At 31.9% G+C, this 22,411-nt stretch overlaps 1 protein-coding gene across 2 annotated transcripts; it reads right to left on the reverse strand.

Annotated features, from left to right (window-relative positions):
• Positions 1 to 5,147: 5,147 nt before the first annotated feature.
• LOC133307345 (scarecrow-like protein 6) lies at positions 5,148 to 8,021 on the reverse strand. 2 transcript variants are annotated; one of them, XM_061507845.1, is made up of 2 exons: positions 7,905 to 8,021; positions 5,148 to 7,581 (listed from the first exon to the last, which is right to left on the reverse strand). In XM_061507845.1, the coding sequence occupies exon 2, from the start codon at positions 7,579 to 7,581 to the stop codon at positions 5,419 to 5,421; it is 2,163 nt and encodes a 720-aa protein (XP_061363829.1). In that variant the 5' UTR covers positions 7,905 to 8,021; the 3' UTR covers positions 5,148 to 5,418. The 2 variants fall into 2 exon arrangements, with proteins under 2 accessions (XP_061363829.1, XP_061363828.1); XM_061507844.1 differs by having other exon boundaries at positions 5,148 to 7,691.
• Positions 8,022 to 22,411: the final 14,390 nt, after the last annotated feature.

Genomic DNA, 22,411 nt, shown 5'->3' on the forward strand with positions numbered 1-22,411 from the left:
CTAAGGCAAATGAGTAAAAATCACGGGACACTAGTGCAAAAAATCTTTCACTACGAAAAAGAAAGATTACAAGTGTCAAGCTTCCCTAGTTACACTTAAGGTACAATCAAGTTTCACCAAGAATAATGGTAATCTTAAACGTTCTAAAAGAGGTCACACTCAAACTTCCCTCTATAGATATTCTCAAATTCTAATCTCCAAGCTTCAAAGTCTCTAACCAAAATTACAACGGTCTTCAAGTGTATATATAAGGTGAGGAGAGCCCTCCACCTTCTTCCTGAATCTTCTTCAATCATTATGGTGGTTGGGCAGACATTGAGCCCTGCACCAATAAATGTGGTGCATGCCATCATTAATGGAGGAACCACCCTAACAAGATCACATGGGTACTAAAGGTGTTTGGATGAAGTTTTGAAAAAAGGACTTTTTATGCTTTGCTTATTTTAGAAGGACTTTTTTCAAAAGCTAAAGCTAGAAACGATGGCAATGAAGGTGGTGGCGGGGTTGTAGTGACAGTGGTGATAGCAACGACGATATAGTTGTGGTGGAGGCAATGGCAATGATGATGATGGTGACATTGGCGGCAACGACAGTGGTAGTGATACTGGGGGAGCTGAGATTGGTTGGGGTTGAGATAAATTTGGATTTTGAAAAAAAATTTGGCTTTTGACTTCTGCTTCTTATTGAAGCTAGAAATTTCAGCTTCAATAAAAAGCAGTTTTTTTGGCTTTTTTTTATGACTTCACATTTTTTTAAAGCACACATCCAAACACTAATTTGTAATGAGAAGAACTATTTTTTTAGAAAAAAAAAAAGCAGCTTTTGGATAAAGAAAAAAACTTATCCAAACGGGCAGGTTTGGTAGCTCTTTTTATAAGCTAAAAAAAAGAGATTTAAAAATAAAATTAAAAACTGTTTGATAATTATATAAAAATTTTAACTTAAAAGCTCAAATTAAGAATAAGCTGATACAACTTAAAAAAAGCTCTTCCTATGAACTTTTGGCTTTTGGCTTCTTCTTTTTTCATTATAAAAAAAACTAATTTTAATATAAAAGCTTTTGAAAATCCTATGACATAACTTCTACTTATAAAAAGAAAAGAAACGAAAAAAAAACCTTCCAAACAAGCACTAAAGCAGCTCCTCCCTCACTCTATAAATAGCACAAGCTCTTAGGTACACATTTTTCCTATTTAACATAGGGAAAAATGTATATTATTTTAAAGGATGTAAAATTGTGACATTTTAAGTGAGAGAAAGAGTGGACAAAAAAATATAAAGGTGTGAGTCTCACCTCTTTGTGAGAGTGAAATAATATAAGTTGTGCTATTTAAAAAGACAAACACTTTTCCTTTAACATACTTCACCTCATTTATCGACTCAAACATGAGGAGGAGCTACCATTAACCACCATCAAAGAAGACTTCAAAGCAACATCATAACCTCTCCATGCAATTTGGTCAAAACAATGTATCTAGCGTTCCTCACAATATTTATGCATTGACACAATAGTCACAATCAAAGTGCATTATCAAGAATCCCTCTAATTTTATGAACTTCCCAAAGATCAACATAAGAGGGGTTTTGTGTAATATGACTTTCAAGATCAATAAGCAAGGCCTAGGGTATAGGAATTTCTCCGGAAAGTGATGGTTCAATTTGGTTTTCTTCCAAAATGGATCCTTCGAATAGTGCACTTAATGTGTATCCATTGTCTCGTACCCTTGCTTGGAAACTAGTGAACCCAAATTCAGCTCATTTTCGGTATAACACAAGTACCTAGTCGTTTGTCAAAAAGAAATAGGATATGAATGAAAATAATCAGATGGTAAGGAGCCTGAGTCCTTTAACCAGAGGTCTCCAGTTCAAGTCCTGGGAATGGAAAAAAAGGATTTGGGAGAGCCGCCCCCGAAAGGATCCGACAGTGTTCGATTGAGGATTAGTCTTCGGTTACGGCGAAGGATACCCTTCAGATTACTGGAAAAAAAAATCATAAAAGTGAGAGTAATATAAAAATGTTATTTTTTTGCCAATATTTGATAAGTGATATGCGAGTACTCGATATAATAACAGCACTAAAAATATTTTCCCAAATTCCTCCTTGCACAATTGATGCATCAGAATACTCGTCTTTGGAAAGGAGAGGAGGTAAGGTATAATCTTTCTCACCAAGTTGTTGAGGATATCCAAATGTCACCCTTTCATTTTGAGAAAGACTAAATGGTGCGGCATTACGTGAAGTGTGATAGTTACATGGTAAATAGTGAAAACAATATTCGTATGTGTTTATCCTTGTCGATCTGTTTCGAATTCGGTATGCTCTTTTTTTATGTTCCTAATAAAATATTTTCAATTAAAGATAGAGATATAATATTAAAATGATAATATTTTATCAGAAGGACAAATTGAAAATTGAGTTTAATTTTGATGCATTATAGCTTTGACTAAATTAACAATTGTATAAGATATGAAACTCATTAAATAATGTAGTAACACATGATTGGGTGCAACTACTAAACTTTTTATACTAATAAATCAAAATTAATTTCTTACATATTTAAATCCCTCCGTTTAGATTCATATTTATGAAATTAAAGGTTTCTATGATAGAAATGGATTTTCTCGTGTGTTAAATAATATGGTCATGTCATGTAAGAGAATTTTAACCATCAATGTACAAATTAAGCGATGATTTTGTAACTTTCTATTTTAATATTTTTTTCTCTTATCCCTTATCACTATTATAACTCTTCTATGATTATGATTCTCTCACATGAGAATACTTACTCCCTTATGTGATACCCTTTTTTGTGTGGGTGCAGTTACCTCTTAGTAATTAGTTATTAATATCTGTCCATGTATCTCATTTAATTAATAGATAAAAATTTGAATTGATATTTATTTTGCATTTATAACATACTAAATGTAGCATATAACAAAATATTAGCAAGGTCTCCTTTACACTTGATCCGTCAAATAAGGATTAGGCTAGATCACAACATTTGAGCTTGGTCCAATAGCTATTTGGGTCTTCTTTGAAATGGATCTTGTTGGGAGATGTCATCGCGAGATGCTTCAGCGAGATCCTTCGCATGATGGAAAGCCTGGGTTGTCTTGATTGGTTGGGACAAATGTTGGGCGTACTTGCAAGACACTCCGACATTCAAGTCAATATGTGAGCAATGTGTTAGAAAATTTTCTTTGTGGACTACCATTAATTGTTAATTTTAATTTTATAAAAATAGGCTAACTACATGGTTGGTTAATTTCTAAGAGACAAGCACAATTTATCACATTATTGTGTGTGATCAAATTGCTTAATTGAGATTTGCGAATCAGTTTTTTTTCTATAAAGTGTAACTATAGGTAAAGTGTAGGCCATTACTTAATAACTTGTAATGGGAGAGTTATTATGTAAATAATTATATTTGCGACTAGGTCCCCCGCCACTATATCAATATAAATATCTAATGATGCCCTATTAGGTTTAACCATTTTTTAGACTTTCTCATGCTAAGCTTGCGCCATTGATGGCTACCTATCTGAATAAGAGAAGTAGTGGGGGAAGATCTTGCTTAGTGCGATCTCCAGTGTCCAGTGCCTTTGGTGTTTCCTTGTTCATCTATTCATGAAAAATACGTGTATGAATATTTGATTATTGATGTTCTTAATTTCATATAATTTATGGATTAATTCCACACAATGAGCTTCAAGTCGAGACGGATTACATGATGACGGGCTTCAAGCCTTCGTTATAGTGATTGGTTGTCCTAATTATGCCGCCTTAGTATGACGATATTTAACCTCATTGATGGACAAAAGTTACTCTTCCAAGTTATCTCGCATGCGAGATGCTCAGTTGTGGGCTTTGCCTTATAGGTGTAGTTAGAACTAGGTGTCTCTGTCCCTTAGTTATTGATTATTGGAGTGGTTGTAGAGCTCTGAGCTATGTGACTATTAGAGCTGGCAAAATGGGCCGAGCCCGCCGGGCCGGGCCGCCCCGCCCGCCAAACGGGGCAGAGCGGGCTGAGTTTTCTAAACCCGCTGCCCGCCCAGGCTGATTTTTTTTTTTTTTAATTTTTAGTGTAAAATGTGACGGGCTTGGCGGGCAGAGATATCTAGCCCACCTTCAATGGCGGGGCGGGGCGGGCCAGCCCGCTTTTTGGCGGGCTTTTGGCGGGCAGGAGCGGGGCGGGGCGGGCAGCCCGCTTTGCCACCTCTAGTGACTATATACCTGGGGGGATGAACAAATTTCCTTAACCTTTAAATCTTAACTTTGGACCTCTTGGACAATCATGAATTGGGACTTTAATCCCACGCTAAATAAGTCATGAAATAAGTCCAGAGCAAGACTTTACAGGTATGCATGTTAATATCATTCATCCCACTTAATAAATAAATTAAGCATTGACAAGAATTAACGCCCGTCCAAATCAGCCTACTTCTCCCCTTCCTTTTGCACCTTAACTAACCAATAAAAAAAAGAAATATTTATATAATAAATTTGTTTAAAATGTGTTAAGTAGTTTTTTTTTATTAAAATCCTTTGCTAAGAATCTGTATCAAATCCTACCATCACTTATTTCATTCCTCGAATCAAAATATTTAAGCCAAAAAAATAAAAAAAAGTTCAGATAAATATGTAAGAACTTTAAAAGTATACCATGTACTAAAACAAAAAAAAAATTAGGTAAATCAATTTTATGGTGCAACGTGCAGATTGCATCAAGGATAATTTAACAGAACATTTCTGGATATCAGAGTATGAATCCATTGCACAAGGACTTATATCTAGACATGGCTAGGTTCAAAAAAGTTTCTCGGCTTTTGTGTGTCAACATTTCAAACAAAAATTAATTACGCATGAATTTCTTTTGGGTGTCTTAACTGTAAACACCACCAATGATCCACCAATTTTCCTTCCCAATTTTACTCTAACGAAGAACACAATTAGAATAAAACCAATTGAATTTATCAAATATAAACAATTACATTTATGTCCTCCAACAAAATACCTGCATATATACACAATTGAACAGGAACAAGATTTGTATACAACAAATTAAAATCATGAATGCCAGAGTAATCAAGAAAGACTAAATTCATGGAGATAGCATAGAGACAGCATTCTTAGCTAAATTGTTTCTTCCTTAATAAGATATTTGCTTTGAGTTCAAGATAACAAAGAAACATTTACCCATCTTAGATGATGGAAGTGGGAAATGGCATAATTACTACCCATATTCAAAGTAACATATTGAATAATACAACTATAAAATCTTAGATGCCAACCCATTTAGTTAAGAAAACATTTGGGTTTGGATCTCATCAATAAGTCTAAATTACATAAACCATTACATAAACTGCAAGGTAAGTTACTAAACACCTTTAAAATACATAAGCAAATTAAGCTGCTGCTCAGCATCTCCAAGTTGAAACTGAGATAAGTTCTTTCCTCTGCCAGCATAGAACAAGAGAGGAGGGCTTTCTCTCCACTTGAAATCCTCGAACAGGTGCCCTCTGTGCTAAACACTCAGCTTGAACTTCTGTGAAGTTACTAAATGTGAATGGAGAGAAACCAGATTGAAAAAACAGGTTCCTCCAAGAAGGTAATTTTTCCTGTGAATGCTGATGACCTAGTATAATTTTCTTGATGGCAGGTTGAATGAAATGCCTCTCAATCTTTTGGAGGACATCTAGATTAACATTTACCGCATCCAGTGATTCGAGCAAAGCTGAATAACATTGAAGAACATGGACTACGTTCGTGGGAAGTGGTACATCAATTCGATCACAATTTTTATCCAAAGTCACCACAACTTTTGGCCTAAGCTGCTTTACAAAGTGAAGGACCGATGGAACCAATGATGGATAATTTGTGAAACATGAAACTGGCATATTCACAGCAATTGCCTCATTATCAAAGAACTGACCACGCAGGGGACAAGAAGGAGAGTTCAATGATTCAATGCTTAACACATGGAGCTCAAATGACATGTTGATGTCTTTTGCATATTGATTCAAATGATCTCGGGTAAAATTGAGCTCGACCTCATCGCATGTTGAGGGTGATACAACAGCAGTCACTTTAAGTGAAGGTGCACCACTATTTCTCAAGGCAAGCTCTTGCATAAGAGAAGACCATTGCACTCCAAACCCGATATCAAAATCAATAATATGAATTTGATCAAACCTTTCCACAGCTTCAATAAGGGCTTGATTACATGTAAAATTGGAAAACTGAAGAACAGGTGATATCTCAGAAAATGATTTATAAGCCCCAATTTTGAATATGAAACTAATGGGTGAGAAAGCCAAAAAGTTTTCATTGTTTGGATGAAGCAGTAACTGCAAGGCCTCCTTCATGTAGAAAGCAGCCCTTTGAAAAGGCTTACCAATAGGGGAGAGCTGGTGATTGAGCCGCGCCAATATCCCTTGCGCATGAACCGGATTACCAGCTTCTATCAGCTCAGCAGTTTTGTATAGCTGGTCAAATATACTCTGCTGAAGCTGGTGGCTTGCATCATCTCCGGTGGAACTCACCTTCTGCTGTTTTGTAGATGGCAAAACCAATGATTGCTGTTGTTGCAGATGATGAGGAAACAATGGAAGCTGTGTTTGCTGCCTCCTACCAAATAACTCTTGCCCTGAATCCAAAAGGGGTAGCCTTGGGACCTGATGATTGTGCCCAACCGTGTCATAAAGAGGGCGTTTTGCTTGTTGCTGAGAGAAAACTTGTTGCTCTTGCATTTGAGGGTAATTCAATGGCACAAAGAAAAAGGGATTCTCAGAGAATTGAACTTGATTCTGGTTTAACACAAACTGGGGATTGATAACTTGAGGTTTCTCATCTACAACTCCAAACTCTTGGTGGTGGTGGTGGTGCTGCTGAGAATTGAATACACCAGGAGATGATGACATTAACATAGGATTGTTACCAGAAGCAGAGAAGATAGATTCTGAAACCGAGACAGAACCAGCCTTTGCATTGTGGCCATCTATATTCTCAGCAATGAATGAGAAACCAGGATAATTCCCAGGCACAGAAGGGTCAATATTACTTTCCATATTCAACCCTTGATCCAAACCACCAAAACCTCCATTGAAATCAACATTTTGAGACCCACAACCACTGCTTTGCAAGAGCTTGCTCAATCCTGCAGATGGGTCTTCAACATCACCCATGATTAATCTCAGAATAGATTGATCTTGACCCTCCCAGTCCTCCATACGCATACCACATTTTACTGTGCTGTTTTCCAAGGCTTCATGAGGTGGATTCTCTGAGACATTTGGGGCTGCACAAATGGTGTTGTTGGCTGAACCACTGCCACAACCACCACCCTTGCCGCTGCTGTTGCTACCGAGAGAAGAGGACATTGTTGAGGAGGAAGTAGGAGGACTTGGGCTTCTTCTGGAGTCAAGAACAGAGGTGGGCTCAGTGCCCACATAGCAATACTCTTTGTCTCTGGTCCACTTTTGTTGTTGATGCAAAAGCAGTGATAATGAATCTGTGGCAGAAGAGAAATCCAACACTCCCTTCCCTTGAAATTCCTCAAAAGGAAAGGGCATGGCCTTCATCTAAGAAAGTTAACAAGGAGAAGAACAATAACAGTGCCCACAAAACCAACCACCCAAAAGACTCCAGTTTTTCCAAAAGTTAGCACCTTTGTTCCCCACACAGCAGAAAACTGATTTGGACAAAATGGATTTGTAAAACCAAATTTACAAATCCAGAAACATGGTTTAGAAATTAAGCAAGTTTAGATACTAAAATGTAAAAAAAGATTAAATTTTTGGATTGGATGAAAGGTTAATTTTTGTGGGGTATTCAAAATATTGTTCATAAACACTAACGCAAACACATAGTGTTCCAAAGTAAATAAATAAAACAACTTGAGCACCTCTAAAGCTTGTTCTTTTCTTTCTTGTTCTGTTGCATATTAAGCTCCAAATAGTTGCAGTGGTGAAGGAAAAAAGCCATGAATGTGATTCTTTGTTGCTTGTGTTTTCTGTGTGGAACACTCTTTGTTGCTTGTGTTTTCTAGGATGGATGCGTGCAACGTATTAAAGTGGTAAAGTGCTCTCTCTCTCTCTCTCTCTCTACTTTTTTAATTTTTCTTATTTTTATTTTATTTTTATTTTTTTTTGTGTGGAGCTTGTCTGCATACGTAGTTTTCTCTCTGGATGGTGGGGACCGGCGTTTTCTCCATTCTCGCATGTAGCGCGTGAATGTCAACTTTGTATTTTAACGAATTCTATTAATTTCTTACTATTCTTAAGGCTTTATTTAAAATTTATTAAATCATATCTGGGTTTAATCCAATGGCGCCTTGGTTGTAATAATATCTGAAAATTTGATCTCATGATAATTCTTATAAGAGTAAATATCCTTTTTGGTTCTCAGAAAATTTCACGAGGTCCGTTTTAGTCCCTAGCAAATAAAAAGGTCCATCGTGGTCCCTCAAAAATTCAAAAGGACCCATTTAGTTGAAATCGTGGTCCCTCACAAATTCAAAAAAGAGCCATATTAGTCCTCAAAAGGACTAAAATGGGTCAAATTTAAATTTTTTAGGGACCACAATGGGTCTTTTTATTTGCTAGGGACTAAAGCGGGCCTCGTGAAATTTTCTGAGGACCAAAAAGGATATTTACTCTTCTTATAAATTATCCAGGATAATGACTAGTTCAATAACACACAAAATTAAGTTGTTGACATATAAATTTTTATTAGGGTGAGTATAATATTCTCAAAATTCAATATATTTTCTTTTTATACCGACTTTAATTATCTCTTTGAGGCGCGAGTTAGCCTCGGGTATTCCCAGTGTTATTAAAACCAGATCGGCCCGGCCGGTCCGACTAGTTGGCCCGGAAATCGGCCCATCAACCGGTTCGGTTACAACATTGGACCGCTTAAGTAATCGACCCGGTATTGACCCGGTTATAAACCGCGGTTCAACCGGTAAACCGATACCAGTTTTCTCTTCAAACCAGTTTTTCAAAATTAGTTACAAAATATTTTTTCGAACCCAGCACATTGGAGTGAGGAGAGCCGTTTCATACCTCTAGGCCACCATCATTGGTTGAATAAATTATACTATTTAATACATGGGTTTTCGTTTTATCCTTTAACATAACACAACAAACTTTCCTACACTCACAACATTTTGTGGGGCCCACACTTTTTAAAACAAATAAATAAATAAAAAATTAAGGCACGCAAAACGAATCTCTATAACATTACACAATCACTTTTCCTACAACATAACTCTTATAAAACCCTTAATATATTTATTATATAACTATTAAGTTGAGAGAATTATTTCAAAAATTGCATGTAATGGGGTTCGAACCCCTTGCATTAAGGATATACAACATAGCAAATATCACTAAACTAGATCAGGTTGTTATTTAGATGACACCATTTAAAACATTTATTATATAATTAAGTATAAAATATAAATTTATATAGCCGGTTCAACCAGTGACCCACCGGTTGAACCATTGACCCAGTGACCCGGTACCTCGACCGGGTCAATGACCGGTCCGGTTCTAATAACATTGGCCAATGTTATAAAAATCGGACTGACCCGTCCGGGTCGACCCGAAAATCGGTGAACCGGTCATGTAACCGGTCCGATTTTCATATTGGACCGGCATGTTACAGAACTGATGTGACCCAGCTGGTTTTCGTAAAAATCGGTGATCCGATCGGTTCAACTGGTGATCTGGCCCGGTCTATAATAAAAAAAACTAATTTATTTTCATAAATTAATGTCTTCTTTTTTTTTACTCTCAAACACAAATGATTTGTTTTCTTTTGAAATATTTGAGTGATTTGTAGCTTATTAACTTACATAGATTATGTACCTACAACACTAATATTATCTTGATTATGCAATATGCAGAGAATTTTGATTTGATTTATAGTTAGAGATATCGTTTACTGAACCTGAAACACTAGTATCACAAATATTATATGTTTGATTAATCTTTTGTTGGACACTGATTTATAATTTATTATTTTCATATTAAAATATTTGAAATTGGTATATTTTTTACAAGTATTTAAGTATATTTATAGTTTTTTTAATATAAATTGTAGAGTTACATATACTTATCGGGTCATGCGATTGAACCAGTGACCCAGTACCTCAACCGAATCAATAACCGGACCGGATTTAATAACCTTGCTTTGACCTTTTTATGGAATGAGTCTTGTATCTCTCGTGGCCCCGTGGGATAGGTCTCCGGAATTCAATCGGAACTTATTTCAACATACGATGATGAGTTGTGCTAAATTGACCTATACTTTTTGACATTAAAATAATTGTAATTTTTGTATTGTGTAAAATTTAAAAACTTTAAGACAAGAATTAAATAAAAATATTTTTATTTCTTATATCATGAACTTATTTAGTAATTTGTTGGTCTATTAGCCTACCGACATATTTAAAAGTAGACCAGTTGACTTATTCAAAAGGTTTAATGTAAAATAGGCTATTAAGCCGTATAAAGCTTTTTAATAAATTTAAGCAAAGTCTTAACAAAAATGATGTTAGTTAATAAATTAAGTTCAGGCCTTAAACTAAACTCATTATTTTGTTAATATAGTTACGGAGTAAATATCTTGACCAAAAATTTCGGTGGGATTAGGTATTGAGGAAACTCTCCTCTGAAGCCGCGTCTGTGTATAGTTCTGGACGTTATTTCCTTTTCAGCTTTGCTGCATGTTTCACAGTGCAAACTACTGAACTGGTTTTATTTACTTTGCGTTGGTAAATGAGTTTTCTCTTTCTTTCCTTTCACTATCATTAATGACTTACAAAGTACAATGACTTACAAAGCTTAAAACTGTAGAATTTGATATCTCATATGACATAGTGATATTCAATAATTATAGATCAAAGATAATAATGTTATATTTTATTTAATAAGAGATGATCCATTTTCCTAGAATTTAATACTTTTGTTAAAAAAAATTTGAATTTGATTTCGTATTGGAGCTATTACATAATTTATATTCACTTTTTATTAATAAATTTTCAAGAAATTTTTTTAAATAATAAAATATATTAAAAAAGAGTGTAAATACGCTCTATTATTATGATATGTCCTTCCCTTTTCTTTTTCGTTTTTTATTTTAAAAAATTTAATAAATTAAATTTGTCTTAAAAGTGTATAGAGAAGGGTGTATTTATTTTAAATTGTAATAAATTAAAATTTTAATGTATTTAAAATTAAAAAAAATAAATATACGCTTATTTACTCAATTTAACAAAATTCACTTAAAAAACTATTTCTTCTCTTTTATTATCTTGTGACATTGTATTAATAAATTAAGATTAATCTCATATATATATATATATATATATATATATATATATATATATATATAATTTTTCACCAATTAATATCATTTTCTATTGAAAAGAAAGTCTAAGCCTGGATGCAAAGAAAAGTGACCTGATTAAACAACAAGACAATTTATTTGAATTAATTCTCTCTCAAAAATTTAATAACAATATATGTTTACGGGTAAAGAAGAGATAACGCTACCAATATTAAATCCATATTTTTTTTTTTTAAAAATATGGACATTTCCGTCCGAAATGTAGACAATCAATATATATATATATATATATATATATATATATATATATGAGGCAGGATCCTTTGACACCAGTGTCAACTTTGAAATTTGACACTTCATCTGAGAGTCATTAGATCAAAAAAGATGAACGCTATGATTTGTAAGCAAGTGACACTATTGATCTTTTTTGATCTAACGGCTCTTAGATGAGGTGTCAAATTTAAAATTTGACACCGGTGTCAAAAGATCCTGCCTATATATATATAGGGAAATACCACTCTCATTTTACATGAGATAATTATCTCATTTTATCTCACTTCGAAAATCGCACTCCCTCTTTTTTGCTTTTTAATTGTGGACCCTACTTGAATTCTCTCTATAGCATGAGAGAGCTACTCTCATGTAACATGAGACTAATATCCCCATATATATATATATATATATATATATATATATATATATATATATATATATATATATAAACTTGTTTGTCATAGGAACCGGAATTTCGGCTGCTAATGCAACTATTATTATCAAATTAGGCAGAAATTTAAGCTTCTAATTGAATTTCTTATTTTATTTTATCATGGTATAATTTTTTTTTTTTTAATTTGGTTGCATATTTGGAACATAAAAAATCCACCATGAACAAATAAAGTAAAATATCCATTTAAGATTTGTGAAATATCCAATTTTTTTTTTATGTTATATATCTAATGCTCGCCCCCTTTAGAATTTACAAAAATCTTTAATTGTAAGCACCTTTTTTTATTTTTTGTCATATAAATAAAGTGGAAGGATATATTTATCACCAAAAAAGTTTATAACCTTTACAACTAACCTAATCACCATTGATTTTCGTCAATCTAACGACTATAATTTATTGAAAATTATTGGGTCGTATTTATTAATTAACTATTAATTTCTAATAAATTATAACCGTTAGATTGACGGAAATCAACGGTGATTAGGTTGGTTGTAAAGGTGGTAAACTTTTCTGGTGGTAAATATATCCTGCCCCATAAATTAATAGTTGTAACTTCAAAGAAAATTTTACATTATGAATTTTCCTCCCTTGAAAAAAAATTTGTGACTGCCAATGGTCGGACATCAAATATCATTTAAAAATATCTTAAAACATTGAGTTTATGATATATTTTATTTATATATACCATGCTTAGTCATATTTATTTCCGATAAAAGATTTTTTATTACTCATACTTAAATTCCCAACACTTAGAATTAATGTTATTAAAATCGGCCCGGTCATTGACCCGGTCGAGGTACTGGGTCACTGGTTCAACCACTGGTCACTGGTTCAACCACTGGTCACTGGTTCAACCGCATGATCCGGTAATTATATCCAATTTTGTAATTTATATTACAAAATTATAAACATACTCAAATATCTAAGCAAAAATGACAAAAAAAAAAAATTATTTTAATATAAATAATAATAAATCACATATTATTATACAATAAAGGATCAAACAAAAATATTATGATCGTGATACGGGACTTTAGGTTCAGAAAATGACATATCTAATTATAAATCAAATCAAAATTTTCTGCATAGTGCATAATTGAGATAATATTAGTATTGTAGATACATAATTTATGTAAGTCAATAAGCAAAATATATATTTAAATATGTCCATTATGATTTATTTTTAAAAAAAAAATTACAATTTTTTTTTGGGACCGGGTCGGGTCACCGGTTTTCATGAAAATCGATCGGGTCAGACCAGATCGCACCGATTCTGATGCATGGCCGGTCCGTTGCTTGAACCAAACCGATTATATGATCGGTTTACTGGTTCCCGGATCGACCCGGCCAGGTCGGTTCGGTTTTAATAACACTGCTTAGAACTTGGCAGCTAATTCCTCCTTTGTTAATCTTGCATCCCAAGTATATATATATATATATATATATATATATATATATATATATATATATATATATATATAGGGTTTATCATCTATCATTTAACATGACCACAAAAATTTTCCTACACACACAACATTTTGTGGGGCCCGCAGCAAAAAAAAAAAAAAAAAAAACTCTGGCACGCAAAACGAATCTCTATAACATAACACAATCATTTTTCCTACAACATAACTCTTATAAAACCCATATATATATATATATATATATATATATATATATATATATATATATATATATATATATAGAGAGAGAGAGAGAGAGAGAGAGAGAGAGAGAGAGCATTTCATCAACTTATAACCATGCATGTACCGTTAAAATTGTTCAAAATTTATTATAATGTGTTTGTGTTATTTGCGGTGTACATTAATATATATTGCATGCAATGTAAAAGTAGGGTTAACAATTTGTTTATAGTTTATATTTACAGAAAAATATTTCTGCAGTTACTGCAGATAAGTTATCTGTATTTACTCCTAAAACGACGTCGTTTTGGGATTGAAATATTAAAAAATTATAATTATAAATACTATAATAACCCTGAAATAAATTAAAATTACAAAAACACTATTATTTCTGCCCCAAAACGACATCGTATTGGACTTACTGCAGATCTATGTTGCACCGACACCGAAATGGGACACGAGATATGACACGATAAGACACTCCGACACGTTAATTTTAAAAAACGTCAAAGTGCGACACGTTAGGACATGTTTTGATATTATATAATATTTTTAATTTATGTAGTGTATATTATATTTAATATTCAATAATTTAACAAAAAAATAAAGTTAAACTTATAATATCCATCAATTTTGTAAAGAAACATAAGATATACTAAATGTTTATATTAAACTCAATAAAATAGTAATCGTAATCCAACGAATCTAATAGTTGAAACTCGAAATGCTACGCAACGTAATCTTTGACCCATTTTTTTAATCTTTGCAACGAGTATTGGAGTGTCAGAAAGTGTCAAAGTGTCGGACACGACACGTCAGGAATTTTGAAGTGTCAGTGCTTCATAGCTGCAGATAACTTATCTGCATTAACTGCAGAAAAAACGAAACCTTATATTTAATCAAAATTGTGATAATTGTCATCGCAAAAACAAAAACTATCCCATTGTAGCGTGGAAGGTAATCCTATTCTCTTTGAAAAACGAAGAGTAAACAGAAAGAAGCAACACATAAATAATTAACTAATAAATATAAAAGCTAGTAGCTAAAAGGAAAAATACGTGCATAACCGATTACATATTTCATATAATTAAGCTAATTACAGTTGAGAGATGTTAATACCCGTATATCTCACATGCAAATGAATCAAACCATTGAAGATTGAAAGTAGAAAAGATGAGTCAGTTGGTTGTTCCCTGAGGCATGGCCAACTAATTAAAAAAATCTATTGATTTTGCAGTCTAAGTTATATAAAATTTGAATAGATACAAGAATTAAGTTAAACGATAAATACTTCCTATATCTCGTAATTATTATATTAACTTTAATACAAGTTGTTGAATAAAAAAATCTTGATTTAAAGTGAAATTGATTTTATGGGCATGATACCAAGGAAAAAATTGTAAGATATTCATCTTAATTAATTATATAAAAATATCATATGTATGTATGTATATGTATAGATAAAAAATTTCATAAATTTGTTTTATTTAACATTTCGTAGAACAATAATTAGGCAATCAGTAATAGATTAGGCCTTAATAAAACAATGATTTCGCATAAAGGAGCTTGGCTGACTTAATTATCAAGGTTTTTATAAAATGGCTTTGTTTTACAATACTTGAAAGAAACACCATGTAGTTAATTAGCATCTGAAAATAATGTGGGAGATATATAGAAAACAAACCCTTAGAAGTGAGACATACTTTCTTAACTTTTTCTTTGTTCAGTTGTTTTTATACACTTTTTTCCACTATCATGCTTCAACACACTTACGTTACAGCCTTATTTGACGTGTTCTATCATCCAAGTTACTCTCTCTTGTCATAATTTTCACCACACCCATTTGGAGCTCAAAGGGATTTTGTCTAAAAGTGCAAATAGCAAAGCCTCAAGCACAGTCAATGTCCGTCACTTTCCATCCCAATGTACTTCCCCATGAATAATTGAACATGAACATGAAGATGTTTGATCATTGATGGGTGGAAAAATAATGGAAACCCTATGGTCATCATGATAGGAACTTAAAAAGAAATAAGTACTTTGGTTGTCTTAGACAAAACTGAAATGCTCAGATATCAATGTGGCATGATAGAAGGGGGACATGCTTAGGTTTGCTATGAATTCTTTATGGAAACTATGATTTGGACATGTCAGAGACAAGGCTTAGTAGTTTATCTATCTTCGTTCCCCCATGTGAAGCCTTATTAACAACAACTCCTCCTCCCCCCCATATGAAGTGTAAAGTTGCCTAAATTTCAAAACCATTTCCTTGCCTCCCTTTCCTTGCTTGAGTTTTCAATTCATTACTTTCAAATTTCCTTCTCTCTCTCTCTCTCTCCCATTCTCTTTTTTTCTTTTTCTTTTTCTTTTTTTGTTGGTTAAAGGGTGCGTGTTTGTGATATGTTCTTTTCTCTCTTCTTAAGACACCTCTCACCCAAGCAATATTCATACAAATTAAAGGCTTACTGTAGACCTACAACATAATTGTAAATTTTTAAATTTTTCATGATTTTATACAATAAAACAATCTTTTCTCTTACAGTTGACATCCCCATGATTAGAGAGCAACATGCAAGTCATCGACATATATATATATATATATATATATATATATATATATATATATATATATGAGGTAGGATCTTTTGATACCGATGTCAAATTTCAATTTTGACACCTCATCTCAAAACTGTTAGATAAAAAAAATCAATGACTCTGATTTGTAAGCATGTGACACCATTGATCTTTTTTGATCTAACGACTCTTAGATGAGGTGTCAAACTTCAAATTTGACACCGGTGTCAATGGATCCTATATATATATATATATATATATATATATATATATATATATATATATAGCTAGGATCCTTTGACACCGGTGTCAAATTTCAATTTTGACACCTCATCTCAGAGCCATTAGATCAAAAAAGATCAATGGTGTCACATGCTTGCAAATCAGAGTCGTTGAACTTTATATATATATATATATATATATATATATATATAGCACAATCCATTTCTACCATCCACAACCGACCTCAATAAAACTTTCAAAATAACGAGTACCTATCCCTATAACGTGTTCATGATTTTACTATTTTTTATTTATTATTATGTTCGATATCAAGGTTTTTCAATTTTCCTTTTATTTTGGGTTAATCATTTAAAAATATAGAAAGCATGTTCTGATTAATTAAAATAAGTATTAAAAAAAAAAATCAGTTGCATTTGGACCACATGGGGAAGGTGAAAGAGGGTTTGGATTAGAAAATGGACTAATCGGTGGCTCCGTGACGCAGAAACCGCTACTTTTAGATCACGGGAAGATTTGATCGTAACCACATCAAAGACATGAGAGCAGAGGGAATGTGAAGCAAAATTATCTAACGAATTAGTACCTAATTTTTTTTGGGTAAGGTTTAAAAAATAATATTAATTTATGTTTGTCAAAAAAATATTATTAATTTGTGATGCAGGCGTACGCATACAGCTGTAATAAAATAATCATCATTTGGTATACGACTGTCAACATGTAAGATTATAATTTTAAATTTTAAGAACTTAGAGAATTTAATATTTGAAGTTAATTTAAGATTTGTCTGATAATTGTGTCTTTGACATTATTGCATGTCTTGTAATTCTTTATTGGTTCCCTTTGGTGTTTTCGTATTTTTATTACATTTTTTTATGGCACAATATAGATTAGAACCACTAAGATTGCAAGTTCAACGCATAAACATACATTGAAGGAGTCGTGATATACATAGGTACTAGGTGATAGACGACACATCGGTTGATAAAGAAAGTGAAATAAATTTAGATTAAAAATAACAGAGGATGCATGCATCCCAAAAAGTGGATGTTTATTGTTTATATCTTTAGGTACAAGTTGAGTTGATCAAGGATTTCAATAATGTGATTACTTGCTAAATGATTTAAAATATTGTCTTGCGTAAGTCATAACATGGCCATGAGTCACACTAATTTTATATTAAGTTAATTTTTATCATAAAAAATAATTTAAATTTTCTTTTATCAAATCTCTATGTCTAAATTTAAATTATAAATTTTTTTATTTAAAAAAAATTATATAGTATTCTACAGTTCACTCGGAATCAAAAGTGAAGTTAATATTTGAATGCATTAGTTTATATATATATATATATATATATATATATATATATATATATATATATTACCACAAGAAATAAAGTTATTTCCAACAATTCAAAAACTATGTTGTTTTAGATATTAAGAGAATTAATAAAGAATATTTTAGAAATTTTATTTGTTTCTTTGTTAAATAAATTTTACCAAAACTTATTAATTCTCTCAACTCTTAAAATGACGTAGTTTTTGTTGTCCAAATAATGTTAAAAAATCATTGAGATGAGATAATCTGTATTTGAGAAATCACTTTGACAATATTCACATTTTCACGAAATACACATCAAAAATTAAAATATGCAATAACACAAAGTTAAAACATACCATGCGAAAATATTTGAATGCAATAAAGAAAAATTCTAGTCCAGTATTAGACACTGTGTCTTTAAGACAATTTTACCCTCTTTAAGGTGTCTAAGGTTCGTGGACAAATATCTTTCAAGATAAAACGAATTATCTCTATTCTTGTGGAGGCACTTCCACATTGAATAACCTCATCGAACTCAACCTATGTTTGACCATTCGAGCTAAAGTAGAAGAATACAAATGTAAAGAAAGTGCAAAAATGAATAGGAAAAACTATTTTAAAAAACCTAATTCTCTATATATTTATAGAAAACGTAAAGTCACGATTCAGAAGACAAATATTCAACGACGAAACAACATATTTGTTCGACACGAGAAGACATTTGTTTGATGACAAAAAGACACATATTTTCCATTTCAAACTTCTTATCATTAACATAATTAATTCAAAATTAACTCAACAATTTTAGGGTTGCTGGAGATATATAATTTCATCTCCAGGAGAAATGATAAATCATATATATATATATATATATATATATATATATATATATATATGGGGTTTACGTTTTTGCAGCTGGTGTATGTACAGTAATCAAATACTAGCCATATATATACTTGAAAACATTAAATGTGGGAAATTATAACCATATAAAAGATGAAAGCATTAAATGTGGGGAATCATAACCATACACCTGTCGTCAATGATGCACGAACACAGAAACGAGACACGACACGCCGACACGTTAATTCTAAAAAATGTCATACTTCGACACGTTGGGCCACGTTTTGATATTAAATAAAATTTTTAATATATATAATATAATTTATGTTTAATACATATAAGAGTCCATAATAAGTCATATAATCAATCAAATATTTAAATTTCATAACATAAATATAAATATAAATAATTTTTCGTACTTTGTTAATTTTTCATGTCAAATTTCGTAACAGAAAAAAATTAATTTATAAATTATTTTTTTTACATTTAGTTAACAAAATAAAATTAAGATTTAAAAAAAAATGTGTCAGATCGTTGATCGCGTGTCAAAAAAAGTTGACTGCGTGTCGAAAAAATATGCCGAAACGTGTCGGAGAGTTGACTACGTATCTCCAAATGAAGATCGCGTGTCAGACTCATGTCCGAGCGTGTCCGTATCAGACACATGTCCGACACGCAAATTTTCCAAAAAGAAGCGTGTCCGAGCTATATAGCCTATCGTTGCTGTACGTAAAGCGGCTGCAGAAATAATTTTTCTTTTATATATATATATATATATATATATATATATATATATATATATATATATATATTTTGGGTGCATAATAATATAATATATACAAAGAAAAAGTATGATCATACGTCATAAAATACTTAATAGAAATTAATTATAAGCATTATGTTGTATTTAAACGACTATTATTTAATATCAAATTGTATTTTAATCTCTAAAAGTGTTGAATTTTAAATACTGCTTTGTATAATAGTTACGTAATTCCTTTTTTTGTTGCTCAAATGTTTTTTTTTTCTTTCGTTTTATCAATTTTTTTTCTCATGTTTCATTGTTGACATCATCACAGTCTTGTGTAACAGTGTCTTTGTTTTGTTTTTTTATTCGGTAAAATAATCACAGTAAATGTCGTATGATTTATTGACAACGAATATGAACCATTACACATATATTTAGCCTTCTAAAAATGTTAATTAATGTTTTCCCACTACTTTTATTAATATAAAATATTATTATAACTTACCGGAGTATGTAATTAGGAAAGATGTTATATTTACAATTTTTTTTTAGTTATTATCACTTTTATAATTTTTAAATCAAAATTAAATTAACGACTTTTATTTAATATTATTTTATAACCGTTAATTTAATTTTGATCTAACAATCATTAGTGTGATTGCAAGAGGTTATAAATATAACTTCCCTATGCAAGTGAATCGAATAGAGAGATTGGTTGCTTGGTGTTGTCCTCCTGTGGATTGGGTTAAGCTTAATGTTGATGGTGCATGTGATGCTAATGGTACTAGGACTGGGTGTGGAGGAGTTTTTCGCGATGCCTCAGGAACTTGGATCGTCGGATTCTGTAAAAATTTAGGCTCAGGTACAGTTTTGCATGCTGAGTTATGGGCTTGCTTGGTTGGTTTGGAGCTAGCTTGGGATAGAGGTTTTAGGCAAGTTTGGCTCGAAGGAGATTCTCTTTCAGCTCAACAACTCATTACAAATGGGTGCCACCATGATTACCCTGCGGCTAATTTGGTGAATCGTATTCGAAATTTGATGCAGCGAGATTGGCAGATTTATATGTCTCACATTCACCGTGAAGGAAATAGAGTAGCGGACTTTCTAGCCTCTTACTCTTATGGTTTCTCTTGGGTAATCCAGGAATTTGATTGTCCACCGTCAGGTTGTATTGATAGTCTGTATGGTGACACTATAGGTGTTCACTGGTCTAGGCTTTGTGCCTAGTTTCTTTTTGTTGTGTTTTTGTTTTAATTTCCTATTATTTCCAAAAAAAAAAAAGTATTGAGGCGGTAATTTAGAACTTATTTGATTGTGTTTTGTTTTCTTTTTTTTGAAATTCTTTTGTAGAATAGTTAATAAAATAGATATTTTCTGTATTTTTTTTATTTTGAAAGTGAAAATCCAAAACACAAGAAAAAAATAATAGACATATTCTCTAAATTTGATTTTAAAAACTAAAAAACAATTATAATTTTAATACAATTTTTACAAAATAAATCTTATCAAGCAGATATTTTCGCTTTTCAATTTTGAAAATAATTAAAAATTATTTTTAAAAACAGAAATCATGCCGTTAATTTTTGGTTTTTGTTTGTTAAGTTAGCAATATTTCTTAAGTTGAGAAAGCGCTTTTTAATATTAAAAAGAAAAAGCGCTTTTCCTTTCGACCGGACAAGCTTTAACCAAAGGGCCTCGGTTTGTATTATGGGCCTACGGTTTAGTTCCTCATTGTATGCTTGAGCCACAATTAATTTCTTTTGTGGCTATTAGCCCATATAATCTAAGATCGCTGATAGATATCCATGGTCTTGGCCCACATAAGACCCAACTCCAAAGATGTCGACTTATATATGGGAATGGAGAAAAGTACACACAAATATTTAAACTTGTTTCAATTAGTTCTTAATTATAACAATCATACCAATAGACCATTTCATTCACCTATCATTAAGCCACTAACATATTAGTAACACGGTTAAATCCGAATCTTCTGTGTCAAATGATAATTATTCAATGACTTATCATTAAATTATATTTCTTCAAAGTTGTTAAAAGATTGAGGTTACTTTTACAACTTTTTTTGTTTATAATCCTTACAATATCAACTATGTACTCCGGGGAGTACATATATTTGAGAGTATACTTGAGGTTGTAAGAATTGTAAACAAAAAAAGTTGTAAATATAATATTTCTCTTTTTTAAATTATAAAATAAAGAAATAAATATTTGTCATTTTAAAGAACACAATTTTTTTTCATTTTAGTGTATAATTGATAATTTTTTACATTCTCTTTTCTTCATTTTCTCTCTCTTCCTAATTTTATGAAGCAAAAAGAAAATGAAAAATTATCATCAATTGTGCACCAAAACTGTTAGAAAAATTGGATTTACGCGGAAGCGATTTAAGGACCTAATATATTTGTATGCTTACCGAATCATCATCATCTCACAAACACACATGGCATACCTCTTGGAGCGCAGATCTATAAGCAACCTCCTTGTGTGTACAGTCCCTTCACAAACTGATCTCGTCTGCATTACAGGACGAACAATCTCCTTGTAGCTGGTTGGTGGAAGACCTTCCAGACTATATTTCAAAGGGAAGGTGACTGTGTGTGTGCACTCTCTCACTATCAAAAAGATGACCTTAGTTGAGTCTCTGCAACCATTAAATGAAGATCTTCGGCGTCGATGACTATAAGTGTAGAATATATCTATTCTAAGAAACCCTAAGCCTAAGCTGAATGTGCTCTAGGTTTCTTGGACTCTTTTTACACACTAAGCTCAATTGAGCTTTAGTGAAAGAGCAAAACTCAACAAAAATAACATCATTTCATTTGAAAATGACACAAAATTATATCCTTTAAAATAATAAATATTTTTCTTTACAATAAAATAAAAATAAATTGAAAAAATATTTTAAAAATAATATATATATTGAGCGTAGAAACTAT

The sequence above is a fragment of the Gastrolobium bilobum genome, unplaced genomic scaffold, assembly GCF_033153095.1.
Source record: "Gastrolobium bilobum isolate Gb01-03AN ecotype WA unplaced genomic scaffold, APGP_CSIRO_Gbil_v1 utg24366, whole genome shotgun sequence".
In the NCBI taxonomy this organism is placed as follows: Eukaryota; Viridiplantae; Streptophyta; class Magnoliopsida; order Fabales; family Fabaceae; genus Gastrolobium; species Gastrolobium bilobum.